Source organism: Maylandia zebra, linkage group LG18 (assembly GCF_041146795.1).
Source record: "Maylandia zebra isolate NMK-2024a linkage group LG18, Mzebra_GT3a, whole genome shotgun sequence".
Taxonomy (NCBI): Eukaryota; Metazoa; Chordata; class Actinopteri; order Cichliformes; family Cichlidae; genus Maylandia; species Maylandia zebra.
The window spans coordinates 31226201-31250931 of record NC_135184.1 but is presented as its reverse complement, the minus strand read 5'-3'; the positions used below and the strand labels follow the sequence as shown (position 1 = coordinate 31250931).

Genomic DNA, 24731 nt, shown 5'->3' with positions numbered 1-24731 from the left:
CCCTGATGGCCATTAAAAAAAAGTATGTTGCATTATCCTCACTTTTCAAACCCTAAAGCGATGTCAGTCTTTTGTACTGTCTGGTTTTCAATCGATTTTGGTTGAAGTGTGTTAGCTGTGATTTATTGTAATTAAAAACAATTTGAAATAGGTATCAAATAAAGGTAAGAACTAGTTCAGTCTGGGAAATTGCCCCATGGTATGAGACAACTTGTGAGGTGCTCGGCCATGATGGACCTGTTACTATGACAACTGTTGAAGTGAGCTGGAAAAGGATACTTTTTTACAAGGTATCCTTGTCTAAAGAACAGGGCCGTGGTTTATGAATCATTTTGTCGAATGCATCCTATTTTTTTTTTTTTTTTTTTTAATGTTGCTAAAGGTCAAAGCTCCACTGTTCAGGCTTTTGTGAGAGATTTCCCATCAGTGTGTGAATGGGTGGATGGGTGGATGACAGGTTGTGTAAAGCGCTTTGGGGTCCTTAGGGACTAGAAAAGCGCTATACAAATACAGGCCATTTACCATTTACCATCATTAAAGATTTTGTTATTTGCCACAACTATGGGAGGTGGATATTTTTACTTGTTAGTGGATCACATTTGTTGAGTCATACTGGTGTTTGCTCAAAAAGCGCAATTTAATTATTCCACCTGTCAGTAATCCAGTCAACATGTTCCTTTTGTTGTCTGACAACCCAGCATGTATGTCCAAATTTTCCTCTGTGTGACGAGATCTGGTGAGAGCTAGACTGTTTGAAAGCACATTCACAGAAACCTATCACAGTCACTAATTATGACTCCAATTGTAGCCATGCTCTGCATTTAAAGACACAGCATGCTTTGATTCTAGGCCCCTGTAGACAGGTTGCTTTTGCTCTGTGTCACAGCCATCAAGCTGTTACCTCTTGTCAGAAATGAAAGGTTCTGCTATGTTAAAATGTATGTTAATTGCATTGTGGCTAATTAGAAAGATTGCTATTACTGTTTTGTTGCTTTAGTAGTGCAAGAGTGGCTATGAGCAGGTGTCTGTTGACTGACGGAGGTAACAATGACTTCACTGTTACACCTTTATTTAACTTTCTCGAGATCCCTCCATCCCTTACTAGCAACAGCGTCATCGCACAGGCCCTGCTTAGCAACTTGTGACCCGTGGAAACCATGGAAGAGGAAGACCATGTCGCACCTCCTTGAGTTTCTGCCAGCTACTGTCTCCTTAACGTTCTCTTTTATTCTCCTGTGGTCATCCCTCCCCCACTTCCTCCTCCTGTTTTTCTTCTTACACACACATATGTTCACACACTCCCAAACCCTTTGACTCCAAAGCCTTACTTACCATATTTGCTGAGTAAATCATTCTATACCAGCATTCTCCATTTTCTTGAATGTTCCTGACACTCTTGGTCTTTTTATAAAAGGGTTAAAATGGTATCAGGTTGAGTTAAAGTTTCTTTGCTTTCAAATGCATCAAATGCATGAACCGGGATGTTCGTCTCCTGAAGGCCCGCAACACTGCCTTTAGGTCAGGAGATGCACACGCCTACAGTACAGCCAGGGCTAATCTAAAGAAGGGCATCAAAAAAGCCAAACACCATTACAAAAAGAAGGTAGAAGAACACTTCTCCAACTCCAACCCCCGACGCATGTGGCAAGGACTCCAGACCATCACAGACTACAGGACCACCAAACCCTCCCCCGCATCCTCTGATGTCTCCTTCCTCAACGAGCTCAACAACTTTTATGCTCGTTTTGAGCGAGGGAACCCCACAACCACAACCAAAGCAGACATGACGCCAGACCACCAACCTATGACTCTCTCCCCCACCGATGTAGGAGCGGTGCTGAGCAGGATCAATGTCCACAAGGCTGCAGGCCCTGATGGCATCCCCGGGCGTGTTCTCAGAGCGTGTTCTGGGGAGCTTGCAGGAGTGCTCACAGACATATTCAATCTGTCCTTGGCCCACGCTGTGGTACCGGCCTGCTTCAAATCCACCTCCATCGTCCCGATACCCAAAAACTCCAACCCATCTTGCCTCAATGATTACCGCCCAGTAGCACTCACCCCCATCATCACTAAGTGCTTAGAGCGACTGGTCCTAGCACACTTCAAATCCTGTCTCCCCCCCACCCTGGACCCCCACCAATTCGCATACCGCCGGAACAGGAGCACAGAGGATGCAGTCTCCATCGCAATGCACTCTGTCCTCTCACACCTGGACAACAACAACACCTACGCCAGAATGCTGTTTATAGACTTCAGTTCAGCATTCAATACAATCCACCCCTCACAACTCATCAGGAAACTGACAGACCTGGGTATCAGTTCCCTCATCTGCAAATGGTTACTGGACTTCCTGACCAACCGCCCCCAACATGTCCGGCTGGATAACCGCTGCTCATCTACCATCACAATGAACACCGGTGTACCACAAGGCTGTGTGATGAGCCCTTTCCTCTACTCCCTCTTCACCCACGACTGCAGACCTGCTGATGGTTCCAACACCATCATTAAGTTTGCAGATGACACCACGGTGATTGGCCTCATCAGTGACAACGATGAGGCCGCCTACAGGGAGGAGGTGGATCGTCTGGCTGAGTGGTGCGACAGAAACAACCTGCTGCTTAACACCGAGAAGACCAAGGAGCTCATCGTGGACTACAGGAGGAATGCTGACCCACATCCACCCATCCACATTAAGGGGACGGCTGTGGAGCGTGTGAGCAGCTTCAAGTTCCTGGGAGTCCACATCTCCGAGGATCTCACCTGGACGACCAACTGCTCCAAGCTGGTCAAGAAGGCTCACCAGCGCCTCTTCTTCTTGAGGACTCTGAGGAAGAACCACCTGTCCTCAGACATCCTGGTGAACTTCTATCGCTGCACCATCGAGAGCATCCTGACCAACTGTATAACAGTCTGGTACGGGAACTGCTCTGCCTCGGACCGGAAGGCGTTGCAGAGGGTCGTGAAAACTGCCCAGCGCATCGCCGGAGCACCACTTCCTGCCATAAAAGACATCTACAGGAAGCGGTGTCTGAAAAGGGCTGGGAAAATCATCAAAGACCCCAGTCACCCATCACATGGACTCTTCACCCTCCTGCCCTCTGGGAGGCGCCACAGGAGCCTCCGGACTAAGACCACCAGGTACCGGAACAGCTTCTTCCCCACAGCTGTCAGACTCCTGAACTCTGCCTCCTGACATCTGACCCACGTTAAACTCATGGACTGAACATACACACACCCACAATGGACAACTGTACCCTCAAACACAATAATAACATGGACTGAACCACCACTCACAACCACTAGCACTTTATATAGCCTCTGTAGAAACTATCTACACCCTCACTTATCTTAACTGCACTACTGTATAGCTCTGTGTAAATAATCATTCTGTACATTCGATAATCTTTAATCCTACAACTGTTTACAACTTACATAGTTCCCATTTCTGTATAGCTGTATATCCCAGATTCTGTAAAGTTATTTATTTCATATTCTGTATAGTTTTTCATATTTATATCCTGTTCATATCCTGTTCATATCCTGTACATAGCTTGTACTCACTACAGCCTGTACATACTTATAGTTATAGAATATTCACAACATACTTCATACCGTGTACATTATAACATACCATAATAGACCCATTTCTGTAATATACTCACATATCTATATTATTGCTAATATATATTGTAATATATCTATATCACTAAAGCACTTCTGGATGGATGCAAACTGCATTTCGTTGCCCTGTACCTGTGCATGTGCAATGACAATAAAGTTGAATTCTATTCTATTCTATTCTATCTCTTCACCAATAGGCATCGATATTCTTAAGGGATTCCTCACCGTAGCATATTAGCCTTGGAGGTGGCAATGGGTTCAAGGTGCCAGGAATTACGGCTGTATTTATTTATTTTTTCTTTTGTTTCCTTGCTTTCGTAACTGCTCTTCACTAAAGGAAATTTTCTTTTTACTACACACTTACACACTTACACACACACATCTCAGTGACAAGTGACTAACTTTTTTTAAATGTTGTAGAAGTACTGTGGCACCAAACCTGTTGAGTGTGTTTGTCATGCTTCTAGATATTTGTGTTGAGGAAATAACAGCTCGCACTCTCTCTGAGAATCTGCTCACCATTTCCATCTGTAGTTTGTAATGCAGTTAAGTCAATGTGTCTTTGATTTAATGATTGCATTTGCAAACACCTGTCATCTGACTTCCTAACTCGCTGTTTCGCTTTGGGGTTTTTTTTCCAGTTGAGAATAAATTACCTAAAACAGAATTATGAACAATGAAAGTGTTGCTTTTGTAAGTGTTTGTGTATCTGTGGGAGTTTGCCACATTCAGAGCTGAAGGTATGTGTGGATTGCCATTGAAAATAGGCACGCTCATTAGTGCCCTTTTGGCTACATAAAAATTAGCCACCTTTTATAGCTCAGTTAGCTTGCTAATAGTTAGTTAACTGGAGCAAAGCTGATGAAATGGTGTGCTCCCTGCTGGGTCATTTGAACATGATGTTGACTCCAGTTGTCTTATATTAAAAATATAAGAGTTGTAACTTGGTGTTTTGCCAACCTACAAACAGCAGTGGCTCTGACTTGTAGTATTTTATTGTCAGCATATGAATGAATCCCCTTTAATTCTGTTTGTGTACTTTTTCTTTTCAGGTGTGGGAAAGTCATGTCTATTACTACAGTTCACAGACAAGAGGTTTCAGCCAGTTCACGACCTCACCATCGGTAAGACCACCTGCATCATTTATAATAAAAACATAAAGCATAATTAGATGACTTTTACTAATTAAACTTGATAGACTAGGTCAGACTAAAGTAAAGTAAAAGCAATATAGCTGATGCTATGTTAACAACATAAAAAACTAAGTAAAAAGTAATTAGATGCTGAGTTAACCAAAACCCTTCTGATATTCAGATAATTCAGATTTTACTGTGTACAACTCCAGTAGATTTGACAGAGAGGAGTAACCTCTTACAATTGCATCCGTTACAGAAAATTGCTTAATTACTTTGTGCAGTATGAATGGCCATAAAGCCAGCTCTCAGCTTTGCAGCCTCCAGTATTATTGAAATGCAGATGCTGCTCATTTTACATTTTCGCTCGCTTCTTCATTTTTCCTCGACACACTTGTGTACCTGGTCTGTACCACCACAAAACGTCTGCCCCCTTCCTTCTTTCACACAGCCCTTCTTTGCATGTGATTGGCTGCACGGTGTGCCCATCAAAATAAAAACCCACCCCTGCCCTGTATGGATTCTCAGCAGTGCTGAGTTCCATAGTGCTGTTTAAATCCGAGTGGGTCAGCGGCCTAAGCCATATACTGGATCTCTTGCCAGCTCGTGTGATCTATGTACAATGAAAGAATGAGTTGGAAATCACATGCTTTGTAAAGCAGCTTCAGCCGCAACACCACCCCTGCTACAGGGGAGGAGCCACTGATAAATAAATAAATAAAATATAAAGCCAATATTTACATCCAATTTTAGCCTTTGGCCTAAGAGCAGATATGTGATTTCAACTTCAAATTTGATCTTAAGCACAATGCAATGTATACTTTTTTGTGTCTGTGGGGCAATTTATGTTGGGCTCAAAACACAGATGACCCAGTAATTATAGCAGCTATAATCCTTATCAAGTGTTATGTCATGTAGAAATTCAAACCTCAGATTACACACATTATGCATACCACTTGCGATCACTGGTTGTGTGACAAGAACAGCATGAAGCCATCACACAAGCCCCACAGCCTCCATCAGCATTATTTAAGATTGTAGATAAGATTGATTAAGGTTGTGTTTACATTGTGGTACTCTTCATGGTCTGTATAAAGGTGGATCTGGAGAGTATGAGATAAGTCCAAGTGGGTCCATCTCCTCAGCTTTGCTCATATTTAAAATAAAATGTCTGGCATCAGACCTCTCCACAAATCTCTCTTCCTGTGAACTAGGCTGAGGGATCTATACGCTTGTACAGAAAGAAAAGCATAGCTGGGTTTGACTTCTCCAACAGAAATTATAAATGGATTTTCATCATCTCGGTTAAAATCAACAAATGGCCGATCTGCAAAGCTTTTGAGGTGTTTCAAGTGCTTACTTGTCAAACTGCGATTATGTTAAGGACATTATTCATATCCTGCACATTGCCTGCAGGCAGATGATAATGGATATTATATAGAATCGACCTCTAGCTTGAATACAGACGCATGTCTTTTTAAAAGCATTTGATTGCTATCAGAATCCATCAACAGATAATTAACAGTTAAGAAAAAAGTCTTCTGTGTAAGATCTGTGTAGCTTTTATTTAGAAAGGGTTATTCACCCATCTTCTGTGATTGTGTCTATGCAGGTGTGGAATTCGGCGCGAGGATGATCACTATAGATGGCAAACAGATCAAATTGCAAATCTGGGATACGGTAATACATATACTGTTTTTCTACCTTTTTCTTTTTCAAACAGAAAATATAACTTGAATTTGTTTCCTCAACTGTAAGTGTATTTAAGTCTTATAAATGAAGGTTTCAAGCTTGTTAGTATAATGTGGCAGGAATGTATTGAATTTTGTTTGGCTTTTATTTTTTCCAAAAACTGCAACATTATTATTCTTTTATTATTATTTAACTTATGTGCAGCACTGCAGAGCAAGGACCCTTTTCGTTTGTTTATCTAAAATGCATGCCTGCATTATGGGACAGTCCCAGAAAATGATGTAACATTGTGACTTTTGGATTGGTGGACTGTGATTTTTCACAGCTTGCACTTACAGCTTTAACCAACAGATGGCGTTAGAGCTCTTTGAATACCTGTTCTCTGATCTTAAGGAAGCAGTGTGAGAAAAGGGACCAGCATTTCAGTCCCGGTTCTCTGGTCCCAGGATAGTGCATTTTGGGGGGCCCACCAGTGAGATTATTGTCTTTACCTGGTTTTCTGGGTTTGGCCAAAGTGAAAATCTCAGCAACAAATTTGGATTTGTATAGTACATAATCTCCGAATAGTTAGAGAAGCCACTTGGGTTATTGTGCAGGCTGCACTTGCCACATGTATGCTTGTGTGTTTCTTTATGCACGCCTATGTGCCAGATGGCAGACAGGCACAGCGTTCCCTCTCTTTCACCCTTATTTATCATTTATTCACTAATAGCATTACTGGCTGGTTGACTGCTCCTTGAACATCTCGCAGACTGCTCTAGTGACCAGCTAACTTGGTGTTTGCTGCACTGGCTGACCAAACTTCTGAATGGCTTTCTATCTGGCTAACTTACCCAGCTTGTTGGCTGTCCTCACTAGTTTTCTGACTCACAAACCAACTGCTTCGCTGGGTGAGACGTTGACAGCCTGGTCCCCTGACTGGCTGAATGATTCACCTCCCTGTCTTTCTGACTGTCTGGTGTTCAGATGAGGTCAGAGCAGCATGGGACTTGCAGCTGCTAGGATAGAGTGTCGTTTTGTTTTCTGCTCGGGCTTGGACGAACACAGGCGACATTGTTACTGTACATTGAATAGCAAGAGAACATGAATAGATATTGCACTGGGGGGGGGGGGGGGGGTTGTAAGAATACCGGATGATGAAAATAATGAAGGAAAGATGTCTTTCTTCGATCACTTAAAAGATGAGTGATCGAAGAAAGACATCGAAAAAGTGAGATAACGAGGGGATGATAATAATGTAGTGGGGTTCACTGAACAAGGTGACCCAGAGAGCCAGCTTGACTAGCAGAGCTAGTCCTTCTGTTCATCATAAATATGGAGAAACAGCAAGGTTAGACATACAAGCAGAGAGAAAGAAAGGGATTGTGAAAGATAGATGGAGAATGAAAGAGAACTCTATTGTATCCGATTACAGGCTGTGCTCTGTCCTGTCCTCTCCCCAGCTGACTGAAAACCCAGAGCTGGACTCTACTAGAGAATCAGGACTGATGTATAACATGTATTAGGACTAGACAACATGGGAGCTTGCAGAAGAGCTCAGCTGTTTGAATGAATTGCAGAGCTAAAAAAGCAGACCTGTGAAGCCAAAGTCTTTGTTGGGGCCCTTGAAAAACCGACAACTCTGCAGGTGTCTGCAGACATTTCAATTATTCAGCTTTCAATTTCTGTTTATTAATATATGCATGTGTTTCTCCAGGCTGGTCAGGAGTCGTTCCGGTCCATCACCAGGTCTTACTACAGAGGAGCGGCAGGAGCACTCCTAGTCTATGACATCACAAGGTAACAATCAGTCAGTCAATCATACACATGCTAGCTGAGTGTTTATAAGACACAATGCAATAGAGATGAACCGCAGTAGAACTACAGTCATGTTACAAGCATCCTTTCCTCACTATGGATAATCTTCACTTGTATGTTATGAGCATGTTGTGATATCATCGTAGACTCTATATAAATGTCTGGCGTCACCCATTAGTTGCTAGTGTTGAATGCTAACCATTGTCATCTGCTGGCTTACCAGCTATCCCTGAAAGTTAAATTACAGCACTGATAAATGGAAGTGACCTTAGCGAGCTAAGAAACTAGCAATGAGGCTAGATCAGATGTTGTTGAAAGAGGTATCCCTAATACTTAATTTATCCAAAAGTTATAAAGATACTAGTGTAAAAATCATCATGCTGCTGTTGAAAAAGAAAGGATGGCCAAAGTCAGTAGCGCATTTTAGCCGAGCTGTTTAAAACCCACCGGCAGTTCAACACTGTGAGCCATAGAAACATATATATTGTCATTTACTAGTTTAATTACCTTTAATTGTGATGATTGAGTTTCATATTCTTAAGGGGTTAAATGTTTTCTGTCCCATGACTTTTTGTCCAGGGTAATTCATTCAGGATTTCCACTCCACCAACTCATGATAATCCGTTTTCTTTGGAATATTTATGATCCCCAGTGGAAGAATCCTACCCTTCATAGCTCTGACATTCTATATGCAGTTGCAGTCAGTTGACTATGGAGTCAGCCCTTTTGTAGTCTTGAATTTTCTGTTACATAAACACATTTGCAATGGTAGACGCTCACATTAAACTGGCAAAAGTTTTGAGTAATGTTTGTGACAATATCCCTAATACACTCATCTCAGGCATATGTCCACCTGCTGTCCAAACCTAATGTTTACAAGGGTCAGTCAGAAAACAGTTGGCTTTAAGGGAGGGTGGCTGTAAAGGGGGAAGGGTTCAATGCTTGTTTTAGACAAAGAATGCACCAAGGCCTACTACAAGCTGAATAAGGATCATTTTGAATGTTGAGTCTCACAGAGTTGCTATAGTAGAGTGAAAAATAAAATGCTGGAAATGAGCAGAACAGATTTTGTTTTTCATTCAAGTATTATTAAGAACTGGGAAACTGGAGTCCACTGAAGAGACTTCAGACATCAGAGCTCGCAAAATCGCGAGCCCTGGAAATTATAGGATGAGCTGGGGAAAAAAGGCCAGTGTGGGGTCAGATATGTAATGACATCCTGTCAACTGTGATACGGTGATAAAGATTCATTATAGCAGTAGTTTATAGCTCACAGTCTTAGTGCCAGTTGTACTGTCTCGAAGTGTTTTTGTTTTTTTGTTTTTTTAAATCAGAACATTTTTATTATATATTAAGTTTTAATTCCAACCCTGTTGATTGCATGAATGAAATTTTCTGAAATTAAGAAAAGAAAATTCATTTATTAGGTGCACTGGTGTGTTTTAAAGGCCCTGACCATTAACTGCATTGTGTTTGAAACCAGCTGGCGAATCGAGCTTTGATGATCTGTCTCTCTTTCGTCTCTTGTTTCCTTTCATGTGTTTGCTGTAGATACTCTAATAAAAGCAGCAATCCTAGTGAATGACAATTCATCCGTTAGTGCTCAGGTATATGAAGAGTTGAAAACTGTCTGGAGGTGTATTCCCATCACATTTGTCACCTGTAAGAAATTAAACTGAAGCAATAATTATTGCGATTAATGTGCATAAAGGAGTTACAGAGGTAGATGTATATTTTTCAGGATGAGGGAGTTTTCTGTTTAAATAGTTGGCATAATTGCAAGAGGAAGTGGCACACACATCAGTCACCAATTTAAAAGGAAACGGCAGATCTGTAAAATCAGTTATGTTTATGCGTCTGCGTGACAACAGCTGCTTTATCTGGCATGCTTTCAGTTTGATCTCAATGCAGTCATAGTGAAACCATCAATCTGTGCTCGTTTGAACAGAAGGGACACTTTCAACCACTTGACGACCTGGTTAGAGGATGCCCGCCAACATTCCAACTCCAATATGGTCATCATGCTCATTGGCAACAAGAGGTAACATGTTTTTTAGTTTGTTAGTTTGCCCCCCTCCCCCCTTCTACGGTGATGGCTGCCCACTGCCCTACATAACGCTGTACCATTAATAGTGTGTTTTACAACATGTTGCTGTGTAACGATGACTTGTCTGACTTTGTTTTTTATGGCTGAGGCTGGTCATAATTTTACACTGTCACTAAGTGTGTAATTCAGTCACTTCTGCTTTTCTCCCCCAGACACACTCTGTGCTCAAGCTTACATAACACACCACCATGTAAGAAACTTGTCACAACAAGTGACGTCCATTGCTAAATGTGCTTTAATATTTACAACTTACATGAGGAAGTTTCTTTCCACAGTTCTCTTCAGCTGGTATTGAACAAACTGCTTGCTCACTCATATTCTGTAAAATGACAGTTTCCAAAAAATGTAGCTTTTGATACAATTACAGACACATTGGCATTAACTCTGCCGTTTAAAAAGACATTTACTTTGTGTGATCTGAGGTGGAATTGTTGAATTTAGAAAACGGCAATCTACACTAAGCTAGCAGTAAGTTAGCCACCTAAAAGCAGAAGGCATTACTCTCTTACTCTCTGCTGCTAGACATTTCCCAGTCAAGACCTTAAAGTAGCTTCATGATATCATGAAGTAGCAATTCAATTCAATTTTATTTATATAGTCCCAAACCACAACATCAGTCACCTCAACGAGCTTGAGGATAAGTTTTCAAACAAGAAAATGTTAATTTGATATATGTTATATGTCCGGTTTTGCCGTGTGTTTAAAAAATAAAATAAAATAAAATCCTTCCAAAATGTCTTGGATCTTTATCCAGATCAACTCCAAAATCTAATCACTTCTGAGTTGTTGGGCTAATCCCAGTGTCTGGTAAAATGTTTGTGTAAATCCATCCATGACGTTCTAAATAATCCCACTAGTAAACAGACAAGCCAAATGTAGGTACAGATTTCTTGGGATTTACAAAGAGAGCATAAAATGTTTAATTTGTTTTTGTTTAATTTATATTTCTCATCATTTTGATGCAGAATGGAAATAATGGCTTTAATTTTTCTTAAATGAGTAGTTACCAGAAGTACACAAAATACAAGCCCCTGACAAGAATGGACCCAGAGAAAATTCAGTTGCACGCTATAGTTGTAATGAGTTTGGGTACAAGGGTGCTTCATTTTTAAAAAACATAGTTTAAAGTGATCTTCTGCAATTTCTACCAAAACTGCTTTTGTAAAATCAGTAATCCTGTAGCAAATAAGGATACACGTGACCAACACTGAACTGCCTAGCAATTTAGTTTGTAATTCATGGCTTGCTACATCATTTTATAATTGATTGTATCTATTGTTTTAGTGACCTGGAGTCAAGGAGAGAGGTGAAGAAAGAGGAAGGTGAAGCATTTGCCAGAGAACATGGACTCATATTCATGGAGACCTCAGCTAAGACTGCCTCTAATGTAGAGGAGGTAATTCCATACACGCAACCCTACCAGCTTTCACCACCTATTTATCTGAATTAGGAATTTGCCTTGGAGGTCAGCATTATATTTGAATATATTTTAGGAAGTCTTTATAATCACAGTCAGCTGGTTGTGATGGTAGTTCATCTGAAGATGGTGATAGCCCTGCTAAATATCTGCTTATTGTGAGTATGTTATCACATAAGCGCTGCCATAGGCTCATAGACGAAACACATGGACTGTATATAAAAAAATCAGCATAACTTGCTGGTGAGGCCAACATGGAGGGTCTTTAACTTGCTTTCTTTTTAATCGCCAGCAGGGGGAGAGTTCTTTCTTTCCTTTTTTTTTTTTTTTTTTTTAAAGGAGTTTAGTTTTATAGAAATATATTTTTAAAAAATGGCCCCCAGCTTCCTCAATCTGGTCTAGATTCTGATCTTTTTGTGTACACCATACTTGTTGTTTTGTATCACATTTAGTTAAAAGGGAGAGGAAGGATATGATTTAGGGTGGACCTACCTTGTTACTGATTCTTGGGTGTGCTGTGTCCCTCAATTTCTGAGTCAGAACCCACCCTTTGCTCAGTGTCCAGACACCAAGACTTTAACTGCCAAAACACTCACATTGCAGCACTGCAACAGGACTAGCTACAGGATTGCAACGAATAGCTACAGCCATCTTGTATATACAGTCTATGCATTCAGCCCAGTTTGGGAATTTTCATGCATAATCATATATTCCTTTCTCAGATATATAAAATCTCCAAAGTAACAATATGGATGGAAAAATATTTTGTCCATTGAATTAGTAAGATTTGTAATTTATTAGCCAAGTTGCAGCTGTGTTTCTGAAGCAAACATACAGACAAAACAAATTTTCCTTCAGGTTTAATTTGTATTCAAAATTACTATTCAGGTCAGATAAATGCTGAAAACCAACCTATAAAGAATTCATAGACTTCATGCTGTTTGTGGAACACATTAATCAAGCACAATTCATCTTTGTCCTTTTATAGGTCCAAAGTACATTGTAAGTTTCTAACGTAAATCTTCTAGTTAAGTTAGTTTTTCCATTCTTACACAAACTGAATTTTAAATGCTTGTTATTTTTAAAAGATGTGCAAATATGTCTAAAAATATAACGGTACCCCTTCATTTTCTTACACGCCCCTGATATTCCTGTATTTACCATTCAGTGCATTAGCTTTAACAAATTACCTGTAAAAAGTTTTATTGGGGCTCAGAAACACAGTAACACAAAATCAACTTTGTGTCTAACTTGCAAACTCACACTCACAGTCTTCCTCGTCAGTTGGTTTCTGGCCTGAAAAGCCTCAACATTTGTAATGTTGCCACATTCATCGTCTGCAGCCAGAAAAGACCATATTTTGACAGTAGGGCCAAATGCAAAGTTATCAGCTAACAATGGCAATCTTGGTTAGAGAACTGCATACAAAAACTGTATGGATGCAACATGTAGACACAGAAACCTGATCAACAAAATGTACAGAAACTGGAGTACAAGATGTTTGAATGTCTCAAGCGGCAGGCCTGAGGATTTGTCTGATAATTCGCCACCAGAGGTCATGACTAATAGACCACAATCAGGTGGCTGTGTTGCCACAACTCTAACTTTAAAGCTTAAAAAACATGTAAGATACTTTTTAGCGATTGCGAGATTGTTTATAAAATAGAAAACTGGAACTGCCTATAAAAAGTTTTCGGCAGTTCCACGATAGCTTAATTTACCAGCCCTGGATGTGGCGACTTGTTTACTGCCAATAGCCTTAAACACTACATAACTTTTTTTTTTTTTAATGACCAGCAATAACTGTTGTTCCAATAAGACTTGTGGTTTTATAGAAGTCTGTCAGAAAACAACCCTCTGCTCTGACCTTCACAAACCCTTTCCTTCATAGTCTCAGTCATCCAAGCCCATGGTGTAAGTGTGAAGTATTTTAAAAGTTAGACAAGAGAAGATTGTCCAGGATGTTATCATTGTGATTGAAAAGTTGTTACCCAAATAGTGTGGTTTCTCAGTTAGACACACCCCTGGCTCGTCACATCTGGCTTCAGAACACCAAAAAAACACCATGTAAATGATTTTCCACTCTCTGTGAAGAAGACGCTCAGTCGAGGCTTCAAACCTGCACTTTACAATCCATTGGGTGACATCCATCTTTCATATACCTGTCTATGCCAACAACACATGTATTTCAGAATCAGAATACTTTATTGATCCCTGGGGGAAATTATTTATTTTTTTGTTACAGTGCTCCATTATAAACAAACATTGACAAGACAGACAATAGGCTAACTAAGAATAGTACAATATATATATTTCACTTATTAATAAATAGCTGAAAAGAAACATGTATAGTTGTAGCAGCAAACAGTGTGTTAAGTGGATGGATTGTACAGGGAGATGGCCACAGGCAGGAAAGATTTCCTGTGTCATTCAGTGGTGCTTTTCGGTACTCTGTCTCTCACTGAACGTGCTCCTGTGACTGACCAGCATGTCATGGAGTGGGTGGGAGGTGTTATCCAACATTGTCTTTATTTTGGACAACATCCGCCTCTCCGACACCACCTTGAGGGAGTCCAGCTCCATCCCCACAACATTACTGGCCTTACGGATTGGTTTATTGAGTCTGTTGGCATTTGTTTTTACATGTTCCATGATAAACAAGTCTGTGCACATTTTGGATCAGTAGTAAAAGTCAACACACATTTTTTTTCTTGTTATAATGTTCTGTGTCACAGATTTAACATTTGACTAAATTCCACATCAGACTCAAACCTCCTGATTAACCAGCAGTGTCAAGGATCACAATGGTGGTGTATAACCTTACCAGCCTCACAGTAGTATCACAAACTCCAGTTGGCACTCTGAGCATCCTTCTCCACCCCTGAGAGAGAGACACCCCTGGTGATGTTGTGTGTAATGAATGCATGGCGTCGTCTTCTGGGACCCCTCTCTCACTTATCCAATCACATAAATCCTATCCTACACAGTGCAGCATGCAAGCTAGGAGCACGGCGCTGTATGTTCATGTGTGGGTGGGTGTCAGTGGTGATTTGGTTTTGGGGTTTTTTGGGTGTGTGTCTTGTTTTGCTTTTATTTCCCCCCAATCTCTCCTTCATACCGTCTTACGCCTGGCCTATATCATGCAAACACATACACCAACACCACTGATGAGTCGAGTCCTCTCTTGGGTTAAGATAAGGGGGAGGTGTGCGTGTGCGTGCATGCGCGCGTGTGTGGTATGATTAATTTGTCTCATTAGTGTCCTCTGAATCCTCCTGATACCACTCCTCTCCACCCTTCCCTTCATCTCTCCTCGCTCCATCCCTCCTCATCCCTTGACGTCCATCATTTGCTCTTTAGCTCTCCTCCTTTACCTCCCCCATCCTGCTCCACGATTCCTTTCTTCCTCCCCCCTCCTCCAACGTGTCTTCCTGCCCTTTTTTATTCATTTTATCCTCCCCCAATTCCCTCCTCTCCTGCTCTTCAACCCATCGCCTCCCCTCCTCTCTCGAGCAGTATATCAACCGGTTATAGTTCATACATATTCATAACCTCCACCCTGCCTCCCCTCACAGCGACATTCAGCAGCCAATCAGCATGCTGGGTTTGTCGTCAGGGTCTGTGGGTGGACATTGAGGCTGATAGGATGGTCCTTACAGATAGATGGAGAGAAATTGCTGTAAGCACCTTTTCATCATCTCTTCTGCCCACCCTTCCTTCACTAAGATCCTAACCTTAACCTCTGCTCGCTTCTGTTCTTGTTCACCAGTCTTTCTTCTTATATTTCTTCACCTCTGCTGGTTTTTTTGTTTTTGTTTTTTTTGTTTTTTTTTTTTTGCCCACTGATTAATTGCTTGTTTACTGTATTTAATTTTTTTAAAAATATTTTTTCCCAGTATTCTGTTATCAGCCATGTAATGGTTTTTCACTCTCTATTCTTTGCCCTATCACCATCTATAAATCTTCTGTAGTCACCTCAGTTTTCTCCCTCTTGTTTTCACTTTCTACACATATCTGCAGGTCCATTAGTTTAACTCAAAAAAAGAAAGTCTAAGTACATTTGATGGTAAAGAGGGTGCAGTGATGAGTTGAAGAAGGGAAAGAGGACAGCATGAGGAGGACAGAGTACACTAGAGTGCACCCTTGGGCTCAGTCTATTTCCGACAGGGTGTCAGATAGAAGTTCAGGACATATTTTCAGTTCTTGAACATTCCTTTTTTTCTGATGAGGCTTAGTTTTGACTGCCATTACTTATATGAGCCGGCATTGTTAGATCATTTCTACATAGAGTGAAGGTTATGACATCTGAGCTGGTGTCGCATTTCTAGTTATCCCAGCTGCTCTTGAGCTCGGACCCTTGAGACAGAAAGACTCCCCCTGGAGACGAATGCATCGATACCGTAGTCATAGGCCGGTCGCTCAGGGAGATTAATTCTACTTTATTCAATCATCTTTGATCCTTGCTGTGCTCTTAGTTAGCCCAAAGTGTGTGTGTGTGTGTGTGTGTGTGTGTGTGTGTGTGTGTGTGTGTGTGTGTGAGTGTGAGTGTGAGACAAACTTTGTATTGTCTGCTTGTGTGTTCTGCTCAGATCTCTCTTGCTGATCTGCTCAAAAGGGCAACTGCATCTTCTAACAAGGTCTTACGCCATATCGCCTTAACTTCTCAAAGCTGGCTTGAAGGGCTTGGATAGTATTTGCAGAACAATCATACTTCTCAGTAGTAGTGTACATCATAAGCTCTTTAATTCTTAACAAAACACAATTTTGAGAACATCTTCCAAAGAGCTCAGGGGTGCCAAAAGCCCCAATTTTACTCTTCTTTCTTTCTGTCTATATAATTTGGTAAATTGCAAGTTATGATAAATGTGTAGCTCTGAAGTCAAATATGAGATATCTTTAACATGTTTGAGCTAATTTGTTCAAAGAATCAAAACACAAAAACACCAGACATAACTCCCGCTGAATTTACATGTGAGAAGCATAGACTGAATATAAAAGATGGACCTACATGCCTTCTAATGAGCTGTTAGAGGCTGCAGAGTTATACAACTGTGTGCTTACATGTTAGAAACATAGCTTGCAGAAGAAGCCTTTTAAACTTTTAAGTTTTGTTTCTTTTTCTGAGGGTTTATTTTATTAGATTGTCATTTTCTACATGCAGCTTTTATGTCGCATGCAGCATGATGTCACCTTTTTTTTTTTTTTTTTAAATCTTTCTTTAGGTTGACATTTTTTTTCTTTACTAATTTTAGGGTTAACTTAGCATGCAAATACTTAACATTATTTTAGAAGCATGACTAATCATACAACACTTTATGAAATGCATTTACTTAAGACTGATATTATCTGCTTGTGGATTCATTGGTGTTAGTGTGTTTGTTGTCCAATAAGTAACTTAAAGGTTTGAAAGGATTTGTTTGTGCTTTAAATAGAGAGCTGAAGTCAAGGTACGTCTGACCTAGCCTAGCAGTTAGCATTTTTTCCAGAGTAAGCACAGCTGCACAGACATTTTATGCCTTTATCATGTGGAGACTGCACCATCGAACACAGATTTTTTTGGTGACCGTTTTTGGTTATCATTTGCCTGCCAGGTGTGTTTTTCCACTCACACAAACTTGTGAATTTATTTGTGTTCAGCAGCCAATAATTAAATATAGATCGTCTGACTTTGTTACTTGCACTTGACACACCTATATGGAATATTTAACAGATCAGTTCATGCTTTGTGTCACTGATGTGAGAGAGGGCATAAAACTGGGAGTGGCAAGTTCACTGTGATGTCAAGTTTCAAAGTTCTGTGAGGTGTTTTTGAGCTGTGACGGGAAGCTCGGGCTGCAGCTGAACAGTAAATGGCTGAAAGTCAGAGCCTGGTTATGTTACTGAAACTTGAATTTGCTTTGCATTCCTAATGACATGAGGCTCATTTATAGGAGTCAGCATAAAAAGATGGTTTTAACCTTCCTGTCCTCTCTGTCTGTTTCACTTCCTGTCTCTACGGCAGGCTTTCATCAACACAGCCAAGGAGATCTATGAGAAGATCCAGGAGGGAGTGTTTGATATCAACAATGAGGTGAGATACTGTGTTCCTCCTGTGTTGGGTTTTTTTTCCTCCCTGAGCCGCCTTCTCTCTTCTTTGTTCTTCTCTTTCCTTCCCCTCTTCTTCCTCAGTGTGGTTTTGCAGCAGTGTGTGTGGTTTGCCATGCTCCCTCTCTTTCAAAAAGAAGGGGAAAAAAGCCCTCCACTCAGCTTCCTTTGACTGCAGCCAAGCAAAACTCCCAGTGTTCCTCCTCTCCTCTGCTCTATTTTCCACACACACTCTCTTCACTTCTTAGTTTGCGCTCTCTCCCTGTCTCAGTCTCCCTGTCTCACTCTCTCTGTCTCTCTCTCGGCATCTTGCCAGCTCATAAATTCCTCACATCCCACAAGGTCTCAGTCATTGGGCAAGAAAACAAACACTCAGCCAGCCAGTCAGACTGGAAGCTGCCCATCCAGCCAAATAGAAAGTTTGTGAACCAGACATTGAGATTCATATCATCATCTTAGTGAAAGACTAAGTGTAAGAAAGGCTAATTTCACATAAAGAGTGCAAAATCCAAACACTCGGAATCCATTCATTAAAATTCAGAGCACTATTATTTATACAGCGTGACAGGAGTGAACTCAAAGTGCTTTCCCAGTGTAGGAAAAAGGATTAACATTCCAAGTATTGAAAAACATACAGAATAGACTGTGACAGCACTGAATAGTGAGTTTAAAAGGAGAAGGATGTATACAGATTCAAATTGGGGGAAAATGAAATAAACAATTACAATAAATAATAAAAATGGCTAACTGTAATAGAAATGCACTGACTGCAATTTTCTTGGCCAATTTGTGTTTTGGTTTTTGGTTTTTTTTGTGGGGGGTTTTCCTTCTTGTTCTCCCAGAAGTATAAGCTCCCTTGTCACAAGGGGTCACCACAGCGGGTAGCTCCGGATGTTTGATTTGGCAGAGTTTTACACCAGATGCCCTTCCTGACACAACCCCAAAGGGGATTTGTGTCTTCTGCCGATACCGATTTTAGCTGATTCACGTTTTCTATCTATGAGCTCTGACAGCATATACAGACTAAATAATTACATAATATTTTTTTTCTTGATAAAAGAAATCCCTCAATTTTACAGAAAAATGCAAGTTATAGTTACTCATTGTGGTTAAAGTCAGGACCTGTTAACACAAATATCATTGTAGGTTTAAGATCTTTTTCCACATTATTAAACATATTTAGTTATAAACTTAAACATGACACAAGCTTTTGTAACATCCACAGTTGATAATACTGCCTACAATGCTCTGATTGGCTGTGATAATAATGCAACCCCATGATGAATCTCTGAAGGTGAATCTCCATCGAGAGGCTAATATCAAGTTCACTGTGGACGTGCACCAAGTTGGCTATCCAGTCCAGATGGTTATCTCCAAATTGTGAAGCACATAAATGTGTTTCCTGTAGTCACATGATGTAAGTCGTGTAATGGTTCTCAAACACACACACATATGCAGAGTGCCAGAGTTTGGTGCCTGTCAGGCTCGCCAGCCCTCAAGTACAGGCAGTGGGCAGGCAGAGCTGGAGGAAGCCAGCCACAGAGTGTTTTTGTTATTAGTAACAGTAAGACGGAGCGAAGGCAGGCCGGCCGGCCAAACCACATCAGCTGACTGGCTGCGAGAGAGAGGGAAGCCCCACCAGAAATGTTGGCAGTCACTATGAGAAAACACACACTCACTCTCACACACACATGGCCTTAGCTCAATAAATGTGATTTAAAGGCATACAGGGTTTCCCAGAGGCACTACTGCTACTGAATGTAGGAGGGGGGGTTACAGTGAGAGGAGGAGATAAATATATACAGAGGCAGAGAGCGAGGGAGGCTGAGACTGTGCTACAGCCACACAGAGAGAGACATGATGAAACACAGAGGGAAAGTGAGCACTACAGTACAGAGAGAGGGAGGGAGAGATGAAAGTGTCTCCCTACCACCCACCTGCCTCTCTTTTTCCTCGTTTCTTTTCTTTTACAAGTGCTTTTCTTTTTTTCCCCCAGCGTCCTTGAGTGCTGCTGGTGTTTCCTTTTCTTTTGTGCTACGCAGCAGCACCTGTTGCTTCCTCTGTGATGAGATCTAATAGGAGCTCCCACAGGCACGGTTCAGTGTTAATCTCACCATGAAAGCTATAACACAGTCATTCTGAGGTGGCTTTATTTAGTCCAATACTGCGACTGCACTTTTTTGTTATAGCTGGGCCTGTTTTTCCATTTCATTGAGCTATACAGTATATGACTGTTTTTGTGTTTTTAAAAAAACGAAAAGAGAAGAAATCTATGATGCGAATTAGATATTTGTTAATCTAACTGTCTAGACACCGATAGTAATCCTACAGTTTCATTGTACATGTACAATGACAATAAAGGGCTATTCTATTCTGTAACTTTAGCTACACTGTGAATGATGCTATGATGCTATTAGTTGGATGAATAAAGTGGACATCAAGGCATTGGTTTGAAGCCTTATCCTGTTAAACATACTTCACCACGGGACTACATTCAGACCCAAAAAAGTTTTCTGGTTAACTTTGTTACTGCCGACAGTTGCCAGCTTGCATAGCTCACTGAGCTCAGCTGCATGTTCACACGCCGCCTTCTCCTAGCTTTAGCACACCTGTTGTTTGATAGGGGCCTGGTCCCACTATGGGCACAGTGAGAGACATCGAAAAGTCTGCGAAGGAGTGTTTGCTTAAACTCTCTTACAGGAATTTAAAGCTGTCACCTGAATGTTGCAGTAACATGAACCTTTAAGAATAATATAAACTGGTCTGCCTTGTTTTACGTGACATCTTACAGACTGGAAAATGTCACAGGTAACTGGGTAAAGTGGTACCAGGACCAACACTGTCATGTCTCCGAAATGGCAAATAGGTCAATAAAATGGGTAACAACAACAGCAAACAAAAAAAAAGGACAAAAATCCCTGCTTATTTTAAAATATATTTCCTAATAGTGCCGATAGAAATACCTGCTCTTACCTTCCAAACTGTGCTGTTTACTTTGTTGGACATCAGCTGTTGCTTTCCGTCCCTCCCCTCCAGACTCCAGGTTCAGTTAGTAATTGCTTTAGCACTTTTCTACTCTGAGCACTTAAAGACTCAAAGATGAATTGATGCTGTGGTCTCTCACGCTGTCAATGCCTCTTTCGTGGGACACTTTATGTTCTACTCGTGTCTGATTATTTTTATAGCTGCAACGAAAGCACTGTGCGCTAGGGCTGGGCCATATCATACCGTTCACAGTAATACCGGTATAACGTTGGGCAACAATAAGAAAATGAAATATCGCGATAGAATATGGGTAAAACGCGCATGCACAGTGCCTTTGTTTTTGTACGCACATGGCGTTTTTCCACCATGCTTTTTCGCATGGTGGTGACGGAGAATGAGAAGGGCGAAAGCGGATCGTTGGATGAAACTGATGAACCAGAACTGGTTTGTAAAAATGCTGCAACTTCAGTGGTGTGGAACTGGTTTAGCTTTCGTCCATCAGATACACAACAAAGCACTATTTTTGGTAGCGCATGCTAGCGGGCCGTCGTTATTACCGTGTTTTTTTGGAAAATACGGCGCACTTAAAATCAATCCTTTGATTTTTCTGAAAATCGACAGAGCCCCTTATAATCCCGTGTGCCTTATGTATGAACTCTGGTTGTGCTTACTGACCTCGAACCGATTTTATGTGGCGCTCGAAAATCTGTCAAATGTTTTAGTAAGACTTTGCTAAGCTACGAACCCGCACCGCTTGATGGATTGTCGGAGCATTACAGCTATCGTAGGCAGCCTCGCGGAGTGATACGTGCTGTGCTTCAGCATAATATTACCGTACTGTGTGTGTATAAGCTCTTTTTAAGTTTTGTGGATATTATACATGGTTATGCTGAGGACATGTCGACCAATTTCCACTGGAAATGCCTTTTGGTTAAACTGTCAGCAAGGAATTTGCATTTGCACTGTTAAATTTTTATATAACTTTAATGCACGTAAAAAACAGCTGCTTGTTTAAGTGAAAATACATTGATGGGTTTTTTTGCACTAATAAAGTTGTGGAGTTGTAAAGCATTTTGTCTAGTGTCAATTATATCGTCAGTTATATTGTTATCACAAATTTTCAAATGTATATCGTGATAAATATTTTTGGTCATTTCGCCCTGCTCTACTATGTGCTTGACTGAAAGGTGATGTCTGTGGCCTGATTTTGACTATATTTACAAGTTAAATGGTCACTCAAAGAAAGACAGAGGTGTCTTTACTTTCTTCTGCCACACTGCTGCTCTCACTCTGAGGCCTCACTGATAAACACAGCAAACACTGTGGTGCTAGATACCACTGTGAAGTAGGAAACTTTATGTGGATTTTATTTAGCTGTGGGCTAAAATCCACTAATAGGGTTTGACAAAGGAGACACAGTACAGTGTTTTCACATGCTGAACAAGCAGAGTTCCCAATTCTCAAAAATTAAAATCCAATGCCTGCCCAAGCGATGACTATCAGAATCACTGAATATTTGGCTAAATCATTAGTGGATTTACAACCATGACTTATTATTCATGCTTGCAAATTAGTTTGTGATTATTTTAGTGAATCCAACTTTTGTATAGGAACAGGTCTGTGCTATGTGTGAGAAGAGGTAGTGAGTAAAACACTAAAAATAGTCCATCTAGTATTTAAATTGGGTGTAGAGTCATGGTTCTCATGTTTTATGTAGACCGGAGAGAAAATAAGTGACCAGCTTGAACTAAACAGACAGGTGTCAGTATGAAATGTACAAAGAAATAATGAGGCCTCCCACAAGCATGTAATGGTGACATGGAGGCTTTATTCTGTTCTTGTTCAGATGAGATTTTTTATTTACCTTTGGTCTCTTTGTGTTTGTGTCCACCCAGGCTAACGGTATTAAGATTGGACCCCAGCATCCCACCACCAACTCCACACTGTCCAATACCCAGGGAGGCCACCAGGCTGGAGGGGGCTGCTGCTGAAGCCCCAGAACGCGCCTCCTTAACCTCCAGCCTCGACCCTTCCTCCTCCTCGCCTGCTCCGACCCTCTTGCATTTCTACAGAAATGTCCAGGCTCTCTTAACAGTTTAACCTCTCTCTCTCTCTCTCTCTCTCTCTGTCTCTGTCTCTCTCCTGCTGCATTTTTTTCGCTGCATCTCATCTCCCCCGAGTCTCTTAACCATTTTCATGAGGTCTAGGAGCTGCACCCCAACCAGTCATCCTGCAGGTTTACGAGGACAGAGTCCGCCTCACCTGCAGATGTGCCCACCTAATTTGTAGTTTTTCCTCAGTAGATTTTGGTTAGACACCTATCGGAGTGTTATTCCAGCAGTTCCTCTGAATTCTTTTGGGTGTTGTTGGGATGATTCAGTGCCGCAGGATTGCAAAGCTCTGCGGTGAGTCGACTTTGTCAAGATGGAGACATGACCGAGGGTAGACGTGAAACACTCTTAACTGGCTGGTTATATGGAATAAAGCGGGCGCTGTGTTTTGTCCATACACACATCTGTACATGTTTTTAAAGACCGTGTTGATAGCAGGACATGTTTCAACACGCTGAGTCAGTTTTCATTCTGTGCCTGTGTGTATAGGGATGATACAAGTATTCCACTGTCAGTCTGTGAGGTGGGGGAGGCTCCAAGTCGTTCTGTATTTTGTCCATAAAAAAATGTGCAAATCATGTCCTTTTTGTCCTTCCTTTTCCCTGCTTTTTGTCCTTGTTCTCTCTCTGTCCTTGTGCCCTTTTTGTTCATTTGCAGATGATTTGTATTACTGAACACTAAAAACTGCTTACAGTGTTTTAAACCACATGGAGAGAGAATAAAAGACCAAACTGTTGAGCGTGAACACGGATTCTTTGGGAGAGATGTAAAAAAAAAAAAAAAAGAAAAGAAAAGAAAAACAGGAAAGTTGAAATGATAAAGGGATGTCGAGAGCAGTGGTTACCATGATGAAGTTATGAAGTTTTAGGAAAAATGAATTGGTAATTTAGGATTTTGGGGGGGGTGTTTTTCTTATTTTTCTATATTTATCAGGCGCTTTTTTTTTTTGTGTGTGTGTATATATAGATCTTTAGATTTCTGTGGCTTTTTTTGAGCTGAAGCTTGGCATGTTGTTGTGGTCTAGTTATTTCTACACCATGCGATGGAATAAAAGAGCCTTCAAGCAGCTTTTTAGCGTTTTAAACAATTCTCATTTAAACCCAAAGGTACCGAGCTGCCCTGTTATATTAGGGTCGATGGTGTCCTTTCTTTTAAATGACAAGTATGAATGATAACAAGCTGTTAACAGGGGTGCACAGAGGCATTCACAGTCCCTGGTGGAGAACGGACTCCAGCTGAAAATGTCAAAGTGAGCTAAGATTTCCACCCAGAGTTAGCCTGCAGATATATAATGTATACTGTTTAGAGCTTGATCGATGGCTGCTGCAATGTTTTTTTTGTTTTGTTTTGGGGGGTTTTTTGGCTTCAAGATCCCAGATGGAATGGCACCGTTTTACTGTTATGATCATGCTGTACTGCTTCAGTCGTTCACTCCTTTCCCCTCTTTCTCAAACTGTTTGGTAACAATACCACTCTACCAGTTTTTAATGCCAAATGATCGTGTTTACCTGTGTTTCTCATCAAACAAAGGATGAAGAAAAAATAAATCTGACCCAAAATCAGCTGTCTGCCTTAACTCCACCCCCCTGAGAGATTTGGACAGCTGCTAAAAAGAGCAACCCTTTTATCTGCAGATAGGCATTTGACCACTAATTAGCTAGAGTCACATACACAGTGAGAGGCGTGCACATTTAGAGACCGTGATATGACTTGGAGAGAAGCCCAGTTTGAATCGGGGCATTTAAAATGAATCTAAACCGACATTTAGGTTTTTGTTTTTCTTC

General features: G+C 41.0%; 1 protein-coding gene across 1 annotated transcript in view; it reads left to right on the top strand.

Moving 5' to 3' along the window:
• The window catches only part of rab2a (RAB2A, member RAS oncogene family), a 31495-nt gene extending 7812 nt beyond the window's left edge, over positions 1-23683 (top strand). Inside the window, exons 2-8 of the mRNA XM_004573988.5 lie at positions 4674-4745; positions 6367-6434; positions 8143-8225; positions 10192-10284; positions 11635-11746; positions 17769-17837; positions 22732-23683. Of these exons, the coding sequence (XP_004574045.1) occupies positions 4674-4745; positions 6367-6434; positions 8143-8225; positions 10192-10284; positions 11635-11746; positions 17769-17837; positions 22732-22827 (593 nt within the window). The 3' untranslated portion in view covers positions 22828-23683. The remainder of the gene's footprint in view (positions 1-4673; positions 4746-6366; positions 6435-8142; positions 8226-10191; positions 10285-11634; positions 11747-17768; positions 17838-22731) is intronic.
• The last annotated feature ends 1048 nt before the right edge of the window (positions 23684-24731 follow it).